This window comes from Callospermophilus lateralis, chromosome 3, assembly GCF_048772815.1.
Source record: "Callospermophilus lateralis isolate mCalLat2 chromosome 3, mCalLat2.hap1, whole genome shotgun sequence".
Lineage (NCBI taxonomy): Eukaryota > Metazoa > Chordata > Mammalia > Rodentia > Sciuridae > Callospermophilus > Callospermophilus lateralis.
The window spans coordinates 96,210,265-96,224,281 of NC_135307.1; the positions used below are offsets into that span (position 1 = coordinate 96,210,265).

At 38.7% G+C, this 14,017-nt stretch overlaps 1 protein-coding gene and 1 non-coding gene across 4 annotated transcripts in view; both read right to left on the minus strand.

Annotated features, from left to right (window-relative positions):
* Sppl2a (signal peptide peptidase like 2A) overlaps positions 1–11,321 on the minus strand; it is a 43,802-nt gene extending 32,481 nt beyond the window's left edge. For all 3 annotated transcript variants that reach the window (XM_076850780.2, XM_076850778.2, XM_076850779.2), the window contains exon 1: positions 11,152–11,321. In XM_076850780.2, coding sequence (XP_076706895.1) covers positions 11,152–11,217 — 66 coding nt within the window. In that variant the 5' untranslated portion in view covers positions 11,218–11,321. The remainder of the gene's footprint in view (positions 1–11,151) is intronic.
* On the minus strand, positions 5,832–5,903 carry Trnad-auc (transfer RNA aspartic acid (anticodon AUC)). The gene has a single exon. It is a non-coding gene; the product is annotated as a tRNA-Asp (tRNA).
* Positions 11,322–14,017: the final 2,696 nt, after the last annotated feature.

Below are 14,017 nucleotides of genomic sequence, written 5' to 3' on the forward strand. Positions count from 1 at the left end.
ATTTTTAAAAAATCTTTAAGTGTCCAAGGAAGAACAAAGATGTTCAAACTGAGTATGATTTACTGCTATAGAGGGATTATTATCTTTTCTATAAGTAAGTGCACAACATTTGTCAATGATAAAAGCAAATCTCATTGATGTATAAAGTACTAAGGTAAAACAAATTTTAGTAGAAGACTAATATAAAATATGAAAGTATAAATACATATAATTTTAAAATGGTTAATACTGAATGTGGAGCATCAGTAGGCCTATACAACTTGAGCATTTCCACTACATCTTTAAATATCTTGGTAAAATTTCTCATACATATTGCATGGGTCTAAAAATTCAGTTTGCTACAATAGATATTATGTTATAATATGATAGGTAATGTTATAGAATATATAACATTATAGATAAAATGTTATTTTTTAATATAAAAATAAAAACTCTTGAGGTTTGAAATTAGAGTCCTAGGATAAAATGCCCATTTCACGATTTACTAGCTATGTTATAAGTCATTCAACTTACCTTAAGTTTCAATATCCTCAGCTTTGAGATGACAATAAACACCTGGACTTCATAAAGTTGTCATAAGGATTAAGATATATTATGCAATTATTTGCAGATATTAAGTTCTTAGTAAATGGTAATTATTACTAATAATACATCTACCACCTCGCCAAGTACTTGTATGATGCAAAAGAAATACAAAAGATTAATGGTTGGAAGATTAATGGTTACTTAGGGCTTGATGAAATGTAAACGTGGAGACTGACAGCTAATGGGTATGGAGCTTCTTACTTTTTAAATAAGGTTATTTTTATAGCAGTTTTAGGCTCACAGCAAAACTAAACATAAAGTACAGAGTTCCCATATATGCCCTTATCTGACACAAACACAGCCTCCCCTACTATCAACATCCCTCCCATCAGAGTGGTACATTTGTTACAAGATATAAATCTTCATTGACACATCATCACCCAAGTCCACACTTTGCATTAGGGTTCACTCCTGCTGTTTTTAATTGTTAGCTTAAAATGCTGTAAGCTGAGCTTAACTGGTAATTCTGGTGAATGCTCATAAGACCATAATGCCGACAGAAAGGTAGACAGTGAAGGCCAGGTTCACAGGTTTCAGATGGAAATGAGGACTGTACTGCGAATTGGACTAAAAGGTCATTTATGTTACATTTTGATAAAGAACTGGTCTACATGTTGTCCTTGCCCTGAGACTTTGTAGAAGACCCAGTTTAAAGGTTATGGACTAATTAATCTGGCAGAAGTTTCAAAGCAGCACAGCACTGCAGGCTGTACAATGGGTATTACTGGCTGCTTTTAGCCAAATACATATTTAGAATTGGGAGTAGAAGATAAAGCAGAAAGATTTGAAAAACTTGAAGTTTGGCCAGGAAAGTGTGTTTAAAACTGCGTGGAGATTTAGTATCATTAAAAAGCAGCCAAATAATTTACATAGCAAAGATGCCTGGAGGGCATCTCAGAAATCAGCAGGAACTAAACCATCACAGGCTCAAAGGTGTAAAAGTGTAAACCTTTAACCTGAGAAGTGAGCATTGGAGTACCCCATTTGCACAGGGCCACTAGGGACTGTCTCCTCAGGATTCATTTTGTATTCAAGACCTTTGATAGTTCAGCAGTCAGGACATGCTGCAGCCATGATTCAAGACAATCTAGGTATGGCTCCCACTGGCAGCAGACCTTGGCATTGCCCAAATGGTGCTGGTTTTGCTAGCATTGGGAAATAAAAGAGTAACGGGGTCACAGAATCTTCCACTGAAATTTCAAAGGAAAGGCTGGGAGGCTAGGTAGTATGTATTGAAGTCAGGGTCTCTGCAAGCAGCCTGACAGGGTAATGCATAAAGTCATGAGAGAGAAGCTGAAGATTGAGATGGAGACTCTAAGGCCAGGAATGTGGAATGAACACATAGAAGAAATGGAACTGGAGGTTGGAGTATAGCTCAGGAATGCCTGCTAAGGAAACTGCAGGCTGAGAGCAGAGCTAGCCCAAGAGAATATTTGTGTTGCAGGGAGCAAAGTCACAGGGGCTGGGCTATCCAAGCCCTTTAGAGCTCATGTCATGCTACTGTGTGCCCAGATTCTGAAATTAGACCTAGAGGATTTAATATTTTCCCTGATGGGACCCTTTCTTTCTATGCCCCTATTCTTCCCTGTAGAATGGGACTGTTTATCCTCTGCCACTGTTATCTTGGAATTATGTACCTTTCTAATTTTTGTATGTGGTTCACAGTTGAGTTTGCCTTGAGTCTCAGAGGAGATTTTGGATTTGAACTTTTCAGCAGTCCTGGAATATTTAAGACTGGGGACTCTTGGAGATGGACTGAAAGCATTTTGTGTTGAGAGGGACATGAACCTTTGGAGGCCAGAAGCAAAATGTGATGATTTGGAATTTTTTTGGGGGGAGGTACAAGGGCTGGAACCCAGGGGCACTTAACCACCAAGCCACATCCCTAGCTCTTTTTACTTATTTTAAGACAGGGTCTCACTAAGTTGCTTAGGGCCTTGCTAAACTGCCGAGGCTGGCTTTGAACTTCCAATCCTCCTGCCTCAGTTTCCTGAGCTGCTGGGTGGTTTGAATCTTAAATGTCCCCCAAAGATCCATATATGCTGCAGGCTTGGTTGCCAACTTGTGGCATTATTAGGAGGAGGAGTCTAGTGGAAGAACATTAGGTCACTGGGAGCATGACCTTAAAGGGGATATATGGATACTGGCCCCTTCTTCTCTTTCTGCTTCTTGACCACCATGAGATGAGCAATTTCTTCTGTCGTGTAGTCTGTGCCAAGATATATTTCCTTGTCAAGGCTCAAAGGTAATAGAGCCAAAGGACCATGAACTAAAACCTATAAAACTATGGCCAAAATAAATCTTTCCTCCTTACAAGATGATTTTTCTCAGTTATTTTGTTACAGTGATTGAAAGCTACACATCCATTCTATGGGTTTGGACAAATATATAATGACACATACCCACCATTATAGTATTATGCTGAACCGTTTAACTGCTCTAAACAGCCTCTGTACTCTACCTACTGGGTGTCTTTTTTGAAGTGATGAAATGTTCTAAAATTGGCTATGGTTATAGTTATAAATATCTGTGAATATACTAACACTGAAGTATATACTTTACATGGGTGAAGTGTAAAGTATGTGGGTTATATCTCAGTAAAGCTGCTACAAAAGGAAATACAAGTCAAGAAATTATACTCTTATTGTGAAGATTAAAAACAATTCTCTAGTTATATTTAACATAATACCCCCTACTCAATTATCCATGCCATCTTTTAGCTCTTCCAGGACTCTACATGTTTTCCAATTTTCACCTGATACATATTAAGCTATTAACCTTTACCCCTGTAAATATTTAATTTCCTCAAAAGCCCTGCAAGATTAGTTATGTATGGTTTTCTTTTTTCTTGAATATTATACTTAGCAATTTGTGTAACCATTTCCTTCTTTTTAGTATACAGATCAATGCTTGCTGAACTTTAATGTTCTTATTAAAGTGTGCATTCTGATCCAGCGGGTCTTAATCATGCTTCCTTCTAGCATGATTATGCATTTCTAACAAGCTTCCAGGTGATGCTCTGATGTTGGTCTAAAGTATATGATTGAAGAGTTCATCATGAATAACAATGAAAGACATTAGTCTTCTAGACAGTACAAGAGTGCTCTTAAGAATTTTTTCAAAAGATGAGAAACACTGCATCTGCAGTTAGCTGATACAACCAAAGTTTATATTTTGGCAAACAGTTCCCCCATTATGTTCTTTTCTTTTTATGCTGCAGTTGAACCCAGGACTTTGTGCATGGTAAGCATGTGCTCTACCACTGAGCTATACTCCAACCTCCAGTTCCATTTCTTCTATGTGTTCATTTAAAACTCCTCAGTACATAACACTGGGTCCTGGTGTACCACTCTAGGGTAGCTATCTGCTACTCTCACAATCTCAAATGATACCCAGTTCATGTCAAATAAAATCTATTTTCTAAACAAGAATATATAAAGTGGCAATATAATTACTGGTAAATGCAGAGGAGGAACAGTTATATACCCATTACTCTTTAAATGTAGGAAGTATCCTCTTCTTTACAAACATTTTTCTCTTTTCCAAAGACATTCATTTTAAATCAATAGCAACAAAAAAAGAATTGAAAGGGGACTCAGAGAAAAAGTAGAGTTGGGACTGTTATGTCTGAATCACACATATTCTAAAATCAGGCCTAAATAACTTTCTGATCACTCTTTCCTCTCTAATAACTTATGTAATCTAGCCAACTTACATTCTTACATTGTTTCCAGTCTTTTTTCCAGTATTCAAGGATTATAAAAATGATGCACTGAAAGTGACCAGAGCCAGACACACAGATTATTAAGCATAATCTTAATTACTTAAATAGAAGCTGAGTGGGAGCTAAGGCATCAAATAGAGATTTACAGGGAATCAGAATAGTCTGTGGGCCATGGGAAAAGCAGGGCCAGGATCATTTCTTGCATTTGGAGAATCTGAAACATGTAATGCAAAGGCTAAGAGGTACTAGGGTGTGGGGAAGAGACAAGGTAGTCATTCATTCATTCAAGACCCTGCAGTTTATGAGGTGTACAGGAGGCAGAAGAGAACGTCAAGTAAGCATTACTGTAATGGGTATATGTAATGGTTAAAGATAATAAAATTCTTCCTCCCTCTTTCCCTCTCTCCCTTCCTTTCATTATAGGAGAAGGGAAGAGACTATACCTGGAGACTTTCTGGCCTAACTTTTGATAAACAGATCCAATTCAGGTGTTTTTATTTATTTGTTTTTTATGGTATCAGCAATCAAACCTAGGGCTTTCTGCATGCCAGGAAAGCTATCCCCCACTAAGCTACATCCCTAATCCTTCTGGTGTTTTTTTAGGAAAAAAAGAAAATCAAACTTAAACATAACTTTTCCTAGCTTTAAATTTTTTCTTATAAATAAGATTCATAATTTATCATATCAATCTTGTGTTCCATTTTAGACTCAGAAAAAAATCATAACTGCATAATTCAGTGGAAAACATGTTGAAAGACTTGAGTCTAGTCCCATTTTGGGGGAATTTCTATGATCTGGGACAAGCCAGAATCTTCATGAGCCTTTTCAGAATTATTTTGCATTTCAAAGGAGATTTTCATGTAGCTACTACACTACTGATACACAGCCATGAGTGAATTAGAATGCAGACAATAGGATGAGGAAATTCAGACATCTCAGATGCAAGAAGGTAAGAGAAAAATCATGAAGAACATGAAAGTAAAAGGAGGAATGTGACAAAACCAGACAGCTCAGGCTGCTATAACTGTAGACTGGGTGGCTTAAACAACAGACATTTATTTTTTCATGGTTCTGAAGGATGGAATTCTAAGATCAAAGTTCCAGCAGAGTCAGCTTCTGGTGAAGGCTTTTCTCCTACCTAGGAGACAGCAATCTTCTCACAGGGTCCTCATAGTGAGGAGAGAAACTGACTAAACTATCTGTATTTCTTCTTAAGAGGGCATTAATCCTGTCACGAGGGCTCAGGTTCTACCCTCATCTAAACCAAAATTATCTCCCAAAGGCCACACGCCTAAATACTGTCACACTGGGGGTCAGGATTTCTTTTCTTTTCTTTTTTCTTTCTTTTTTTTTTTTAAGAGAGAGAGAGAGAAAATTTTTTAATATTTATTTTTTTTTTTAGTTTTCAGCGGACATAACATCTTTGTTTGTATGTGGTGTTGAGGATCGAACCTGGGCAGCACGCATGCCAGGCGAGCGTGCTGCCACTTGAGCCACATCCCCAGCCCAAGAGGGCGACTGCCTCCCCGTCGGGGAATCGAACCCCGGTCTCCCACGTGATAGGCGGGGATACTCACCACTATACTAACGAGGATCAGGATTTCAACATACAAATTTGGGGGGACACAATTCAGTTAACAGCAGCTCACCTCTAACTCTACCAAATTCTTGTCCTCTTACAGACAAAAAATGTTCATTCCATCTCCTTAGCCCCCCGAATCTTAACATATTCCAACACAACTCAAAAGCCTATAGTCTGAAGTCTTATTTAAATCTAAATCAGATATGGGTAAGAATCAAGGTATGATACATCCCAAGGTAAAATTTTGCTCTAGTTTTGAACCTGTGAAACTAAAAAAAAAAAAAAAAAAAAAAAAGGTTTCTAAAATATAAAGATGGTACCAGCATAGAATTGACATTCTCATTCCAAAAGGAAAGAAGTAGAAGGAAAGAAGTGGTGATAGGTACTGACAAAGTCCCAAACTGAGTAAGGCAAGTTCTATTAAGTCTTGAGGTTCAAGAATAATCCATGGGCTTGATATCCCATCTTCCAGGTCATGGCTCTCTAGGATGACCCTAACTCTTTAGTTCTGCAGGGAACTGCCTCACAACTTAAGGCAGGTACCTCATGACTCACTGGCTGTTATGTACCCCAAAGACTCTGCGTAGAAGACATCTGACCTATTGAAACCAAGGTGACAGACCTAATGATCTCTAAATAGCCTTCACTTTCACTTTTCCCTTTTCTGGTAAAATAGCACATTCATAGCCAAATAGCTCTATTGCATTGTCTTGTCAAATACAAAATGTGTGACAGTCTTTCTTCATTTCATCTCTGTCTCCATCCCCTTCAGTTCAAACCAGCAGTATTACTGCTTATATAATCCTATAACTCTTCATCAAATGGTTGTTCAACTACATTGTGTTTTTTCAGAAATATATTTCTCACTTTTAAATATGGATAGGCTAAATATTTTCCAAATCTTCAAGTTCTAGTTCCATTTTGCTTAAAAATTCCTTCTTTTTTTGGAGAGGGTACTTGGGGTTGAATTCAGGGCACTCAACCACTGAGCTACATCCCCAACTCTATTTTGTACTTTATTTAGAAATGGTCTTTCTGAATTGCTTAGTGCTTGGCTGTGGCTGAGGCTGGCTCTGAATTTGCAATCCTCCTGCCTCGGCCTCCTGAGTTGCTGGGATTATAGGCATGTGCGACCATGCCCAGCTAATAATTCCTTCTTCAATTCACTTCTCCTTTCATATTTTACCATAAGAAATCAAGATTAAGCAACCTATTTCTTCATTACTTTAATAAGAAATCTCACATAAATGTTCAATTTTTATCAACATACCTTATAATACAAACAGAGATATGATAAATTGTGGTATAAAAGTGTATTAAGAATTGTAATGCAAAAAAAAATAAGACAGCCCATGTATAATGACATAATTTGGCATGAACATACTTTATATACAGAGATACGAAAAATTGTGCTGTGAATGGATAATTATGATTGTAATGTATTCCTCTATTATCATGTATGTAAGAAATAAAAATTTTAAAAAATGTTCAATTTTTTCACTTGCTAAGTTCTACATTCCACAAAACACTAGAACATATCTCAGCTAGGTTCTTTGCTCTTTTTGTCAAAGGTTGCTTTTTATCTACAGTCCAATAACATGATCTTCATTTCCACTTCAGACCTCATCAGAATGGACTTTTTTGTTCATATTTCTACACGCACCTCAAAATTCTTCCAATGCTTACTCATTATCTACTTCGAAAGTTACTTTTATGTGTTTAGATATTTGTTATAATAGTACCTTTGAGTACTCTTTCTTGGCACTAAAAGGTGTCTTGGCTCTCCCAGCCACAACACAATACCACAGAGTGGTTACATAAACAACAGAAATTATTTTTTCTCCACAGTTTTGGAGGCTGGAAGTATAAGATAAAAGTGCCAGAAGGATTAGTTTCTAGGGTGGGCTCTCCTCCTGGCTTGGAGATAGCCACCTTCACACTGTGTTTTAACATGGTAAGGAGAGAGAACAATATGCTCAGAGCTTCTTAGAAGGGCACTAATTCTATCATGAAGGTTCCACCCTAGGGACCCTCACACTGGGGGTTAGGGCTTCAGCATATGAATTTGGGAGGGGCCATATTCATTATATAGCACAGAAGCTTAGCATGTCTTGAGTAATTTGACTGCTTGAGTAACATCTTTCCCCTGGAGGCTGGGAGAAGAGGACAGAAAAGAAAGAATTAATTAAAAGTATTTGAGTTGGGATAGTGTACAAAAAGAATGTAATTTTTTTTTTTTAAAGAGAGAAAGAGAGAGAGAGAGAGAAATTTTTAATATTTATTTTTCAGTTTTTGGTGGACACAACATCTTTATTTTATTTTTATGTGGTACTGAGGATCGAACCCAGCACCGCATGCATGCCAGGCAAGCACCGTTACCACTTGAGCCACATCCCCAGCCCAAGAATGTAAATTTTCAGAGAGATTTTTCTTCCTGGGTTCCTAATTATCACCTCATTTAAGTAGTTCAAACAGCTATGTAATACTTCAAAATCTTTGAAGAAAAAAATGGAGAAAATTTTGATGAAAAACATTATGAGAAATACTGAAGGTTCTTCAGAGAACTGTGAAGCAATTTTAAAAAACAGATACAGATTAAACATCACTTGTTCTCTCTGAAAAAATACCCTATGACTGGGTCCACACTGTGAGATAAAGATAAAGACTGGGGAAGGAAAAGCATGAAACAGAATTATGGCAAGGTCAAGACAGAATTAACCACCCACTAGGAACTCTTTTTATTTCTAGACCTAAATGTTTAACATGTTCTAAGATGATCAGAATAAAAGTCATGCCCGTAATCCCAGGAAATGCCTGTAATCATAGGACACTGAGGCAGGAGGATAGAAAGTTTGACACAAGTATGAAGAACTCAGCTAGATCCTATTTCAATATAATAAAAAAAAAGGCAGAGATCTAGTTTAATGATAGAGCACTTGCCTAACATGTGCAAGGCCCTGGGTTCAATCCCTAGGACCACCAAACCAACCAACCAAACCAAACCAAATAAAAAAATTAAAACGGCTAAATACGCTATAGCTTAAGTTCAAAATATACAGTGAGGTCACTCTGATAGGAAGAAAACAAGATGAGGAGGGCAGGTTAAATGATCTTCAATGGCCTTTCAATACTAAATCCTCTGCCTCTTCTTCAAAAAAGTGGAAATGGTTTCTGAAAATTATGTGCTGTTCTAGATGAAGATGTTGGCCCTGACTAAGGGAAAGAAGAACCAGCTTCAAAAGCCTAGAAAGAAGAAATGAAATGACTGAGTTGGCATCATTAATTCAAATGAACTTAGGCCACCTACAACTATAGTTAGGAAAAAGAAAAAAACAAGGGCTTCAGGGAGAAAATGGTAAAAGACTTCAGATAGTGAGTGCTGGAGGAAAAAACTAGCTATTCATTAAGAAAGAAGGAGAGCTTCTGCTGAGAAAAAGAAAAGGAATGAAAAGAGACCATTTTAGAGGATTGAAGGAAGGAAGCTTCAGGAAGAAAATAAATTCAAAGGCAAACAAACAAGAAAGAATTTAAAATAATAGCTGGAATTGAAAAAGACCTTCACAATTTAAAGATTTTGTCAACTTATTCATAGTCATTAACAGTGCCTACCATATAATAAATGAACACCAAATACTTGTGGGGTAAAAAACAATGTTACTTAATTCCCACAACCATCTTGGGACTGAAGAGTACAGAACCCAAGATTAATATGGTAAGATATCATACAGAGGTACAATCTTAAATATCCTAAAATCTAGAGTGTGGGTAACACAAGCTAGTTACAATTTAGAACAGGGATAACCTTTAGGTTTGTGAAGCCCATAAAATTGTGAATATTCTCCTTATATTTTTCTGGTGAGATGTTCAGAGCTTTTGGTAAGAATTTCAATGTGAGTTTATGAGGAATTGATGTATTATCAGGCTAAATATAGTGGGAATATGAGATTATATCAATATCTACATATAGATATAATCAGCTTAAACAATTCAAATAAAAATTAGTGCAAACACACTTTGCTAAGTTTTATATGTAGGTTATAAGTTTGTGTACATTTACATACTCTCTGAAATTACTATCCTTTGATAGATATGATCTGTCTGATTACACAGCAAACACCTCAAAAACCCAGACTAAGACTGCTACTTTGATATTCATTTTATAATGTATTTTCGCACCCCCTCAAGACAATTTTTATAAGTTCATTCAGGTTTCTAATGTTACCTAGCAAAATTATGAATACATCAAAGGCATTTAACAGTTTGTGGCTTAGATTTTCTTAATAAACGTTAAAGCACTTTCATTTTGAATATATTCACTAATTATTATCCTTTTAAACTGGAGAGTAGACAAAATATACTCTCAGAGAAGTTACACATTCTAATGGAAAAGAAAGACATACAGCATATAGATCTTATATAAATAACCTTTAAATGTTCTCAACCTGAAACTCCCTAAGTGAAAGCCAATAGGCACAAAAACTGAAACACTGAACAATGACCTCCTAATCACCCACTGAACCTCATATCACTTGACGATTAATTTTAAAACATTATTTTCTGTAATTATGAAAACAAACTTGGGAGCACTTATTGTGTTTTTTTTCCTTCTCTTAGCTGATATTTCACGCCTTTAAAACAGACAACTGAAAAACCACTAAAGGCATTACTTTGTTATTTTAAGTTATTTTACATTATTACTATTACAACACAAAACTAAACAAACCCTGACAAAGGAATCACATAGGCCCCCAAAGACGAAGAAGGAACTAAGAGGGGTAAGGAAAAACTAAAATAATAATAATAACCAAATAAGCTGAATTAGTGCAATTAAATTAAAAGCGCAGTCCTTGAACCGCTAAACACTCAGGGGCCTTTATTCACAGGGGAAAGAGGTTAACAGGAGGTAAAATGGGCCAGACAATAAAACCCTGATGCCAATTGAAAAAAAAAATGCCTACACAATGAAAAATTAGAGAGGCACCCAGGTCAACGTCGTGTAAGGGATTGCGTGGATATCTTTGATGGGTCGGGAGGGAACAGGGTGATGGAAGAAACAGGGATAAAAAGGAGGCTGGAAGGACGGTGTGAGCGGCGGCAGGTGAGGGGAACCGAGAGCGAAAGCAGGCCGCAGCGCGCGGAGCGCGGCCCGGCGGGGCCGTGGGGCGGGCGGAGGGGGCTGGGAAGGCGCCCCTGCCCTCCGGGCCCCGCCCCGCCCCGGGGAGGCCCGACGCCCGCCCGCCCGCCCGCCGGCCCCACTTACCAGCGGCAGCAGGAAGCCCCACATCAAGGCGGCGGCGGAAGCGGGCAATCTCCACTGCGGGCCCATCGTACTGGTGGGCACGCAGCCTCCGCGTCGCTCTGCGGGTGCCTCAGTGGCAGTGTTCTGCCCGGACCGCGGCTGCTGCCGGGGCCGCTACAGCAGCGCGGACTTCCTCTTCCGGCCCCGCCCGGGAGACGCGGAAAGCCCCGCGTGGGGCTCGGAGTCCCAGCGCCCGCCGGCCACGCTCTGCGGGTGCTCTGGGCGTGCCAGTGTCCAGCTGTCTGACCATCACTCCCGCCAGACCCCGGGCAGGCCAAGGGACCTTCTCAAGCCCTTTCTCCTGGAAGTAACTGCCCAGGTCCTGGAGCCACAAATCTACGGTCATCCTTAATTCATTAGCCCGTCAGTAGTTTCTGGCCATTCTAACTCACACACATAGCTCCCAAACGTTCACTCACTCCCAAATGTTGCGACCACCTTATCCAAGCCACCAACGTTTGTCTTTTTCCAAACTGGTCTCAGCCAGCCTCCAGATAACTCCTTACCCCATGGTCCCAGAGTGATCTTTTTAAAAATATAAATCAGACCATGTCATTTTTCATCAGCTTGCATAAAATACAAACTCTAGTTTGGCTGGGCATGGTGGCTTGCACCTGAAGTCCATACATACTACTCTCCCAGCTATTCAAAAGATTGAGGGAGGAGGATCACTTGAGCCCAAAACATAGTGAGTCCTCTTCTCAAAAAAAAAAAAAAAAAGAAGAAGAAGAAGAAGAAGAAGCCTAGAAAGTCTACATAATTTGGCCCTGTCCTTCCTCTCCGTTACCATCTTCACTATTTTCCTGTGCATTAAGAAGCATGGTCCTTCTTTGGTCTTTCCTTCCTTCCTTGATCCTTCTGGCCCTATCGCTAGTAGTCCTTTCTGCTAAAATGCCCTTCTCTCTAAAACTCACAATGTATAACTTGTTGGCATTCACTTAACTTAAATGTCACTTCCCCAGAGGGAACTTCCTGACATACCCAATCTAAAGAAACCTTTAGTTGCGTTCATATCATGATTTATTTTAATTCTCTGCATAGTACTTTTCATTTCCTTACATATCTTTGTTTATCCATCCATTTATTCATTTATTATGTTGCATACCACTTGATAGCAACGAGTGTCCTTACTTTGCTGCTGTATACCTTACACCTACAAAATCTGGCAAATAGTATATCCTCAAATATTTGTTGGATGACTATTTCATACCAAACACTGCCATCTCCCAGCTTGAAGGACACAGATGTGTGAGCCAACACACTTCATAGTGACTCTTTTGTTTGCACAAGGTGCTAAGAAGTATTAAAAAGAGGTATAAATGGGGTGCCAGGAAAGATTCTAGCCTGAGCTGAGTCTAGAAGGGCGAGATAATTTTAGCAAGGCAAAGGGTAGAGGAAGGGGGGCACTTCCAGGAACAGTGAAGCACTAGGGTTAAAGCCAAAAGTGGCATTGGAGGAACTACAAAATTTAAGCTTGGCTGAAGCTGTGACAGATGAAAGATGAAATGTGAGAAGAAGGCAAAAGCCAAATCACAGTAGACTGGGACTGCTTGGGACGTTAGGATTCATCCTATGAGTGGTAGAGAGAAAATGAATAGTAAATAGAACAATGACATACAATTTCTGTTTTGGAAGCTCTCTGTGATTGGCAGGGTGGAAAATGGATTAAAACAAGGCAAGAAGTAGAAGCTGGGAGACCTGTTAGACAACTGTAGAAACTTAACCAAGGCAGCGCAGAGTGAGGATCTGATACAAGAGTATGGCAGAAGAAATGGGGAGGAGAAGATGGATCTGAAAGATCTGGAGCAGATTTTGGTAACTGAGAGGAGGTGGGATAAGAAAGAGGGATGATTCCCAGGATTCTTCCCTGGGCTATCTATTGAGATGGATTGGCACAAAAAGGGAGGTAATAGCTGAAGGAGGCAAAATACTTCTGGATGTGAGTTTGAAATACTTGTGTAATATTGAAGTGCAAATGTATGTGGTTGATGGCTACTTGGGTTGGTCTGAATCTTAGTGGCATGGTAAAGGCAAGAATTTGGGAATCCTGCCTGTCAATCTGGACTCTTCATATGTTCTGGCTTCCAATGGCAAACCAAGTTCCCCTTTTATAAAATGGTTTTGATGAACTGGATGACTTCATCTCTAAATATTCCCTTGAAATGTTTATTCTTGTAGCCCATTGCTTAGTAAGTCTCTAACATGACTCCTGGAGCTATCTGAAGATTTCTGGTTTTTCTGCTTACATTTTCCTTCACCTTTATTAGTAAAAAATTTGAACTTGTCTGTGTTACAGGCTAGTTCCATGTGCAGTCTCTCTTACCTAGGTTTTTCATTTGAAAAATGTTGACACCAATATCTGTCCTACCTACCTCATTAGTTGTAAAAATGTCATTATGCCAGGCACAGTGAGTGGTGCATGCTTATAATCCCAGCCACTCAGCAAGACCCTGTCTCAAAATAGAAATAAATAATAAAATTAAAAAGAGCTGGGGATGTAGCCCAATGGCTATGCATCCCTGAGTTCAATCCCCAGTATGAATAAATAAATAAGTAAAAAAAATTCATGAATTATAAAATGTGAATAAAGTTACTCTGAAAATTAAAAGAAAAAGGAGGAATGAGATAGAGAAGGAGAAGAAAAATAGAAGGCTGTGCTCAAAAGTGTTAGCACTGTTGTCATAATTCTTGTTATCAGAATGCTTTCTCCTTGGTCAAAGTCCCTGTGAAGGATGAAGTGAAGAATGAAAGAGTTAATGGAACACTAAAATGTCCTCATTCAATGATTTAACTTCTGGAAAGGCTACTAAGGTTTCTTTGTAGTACA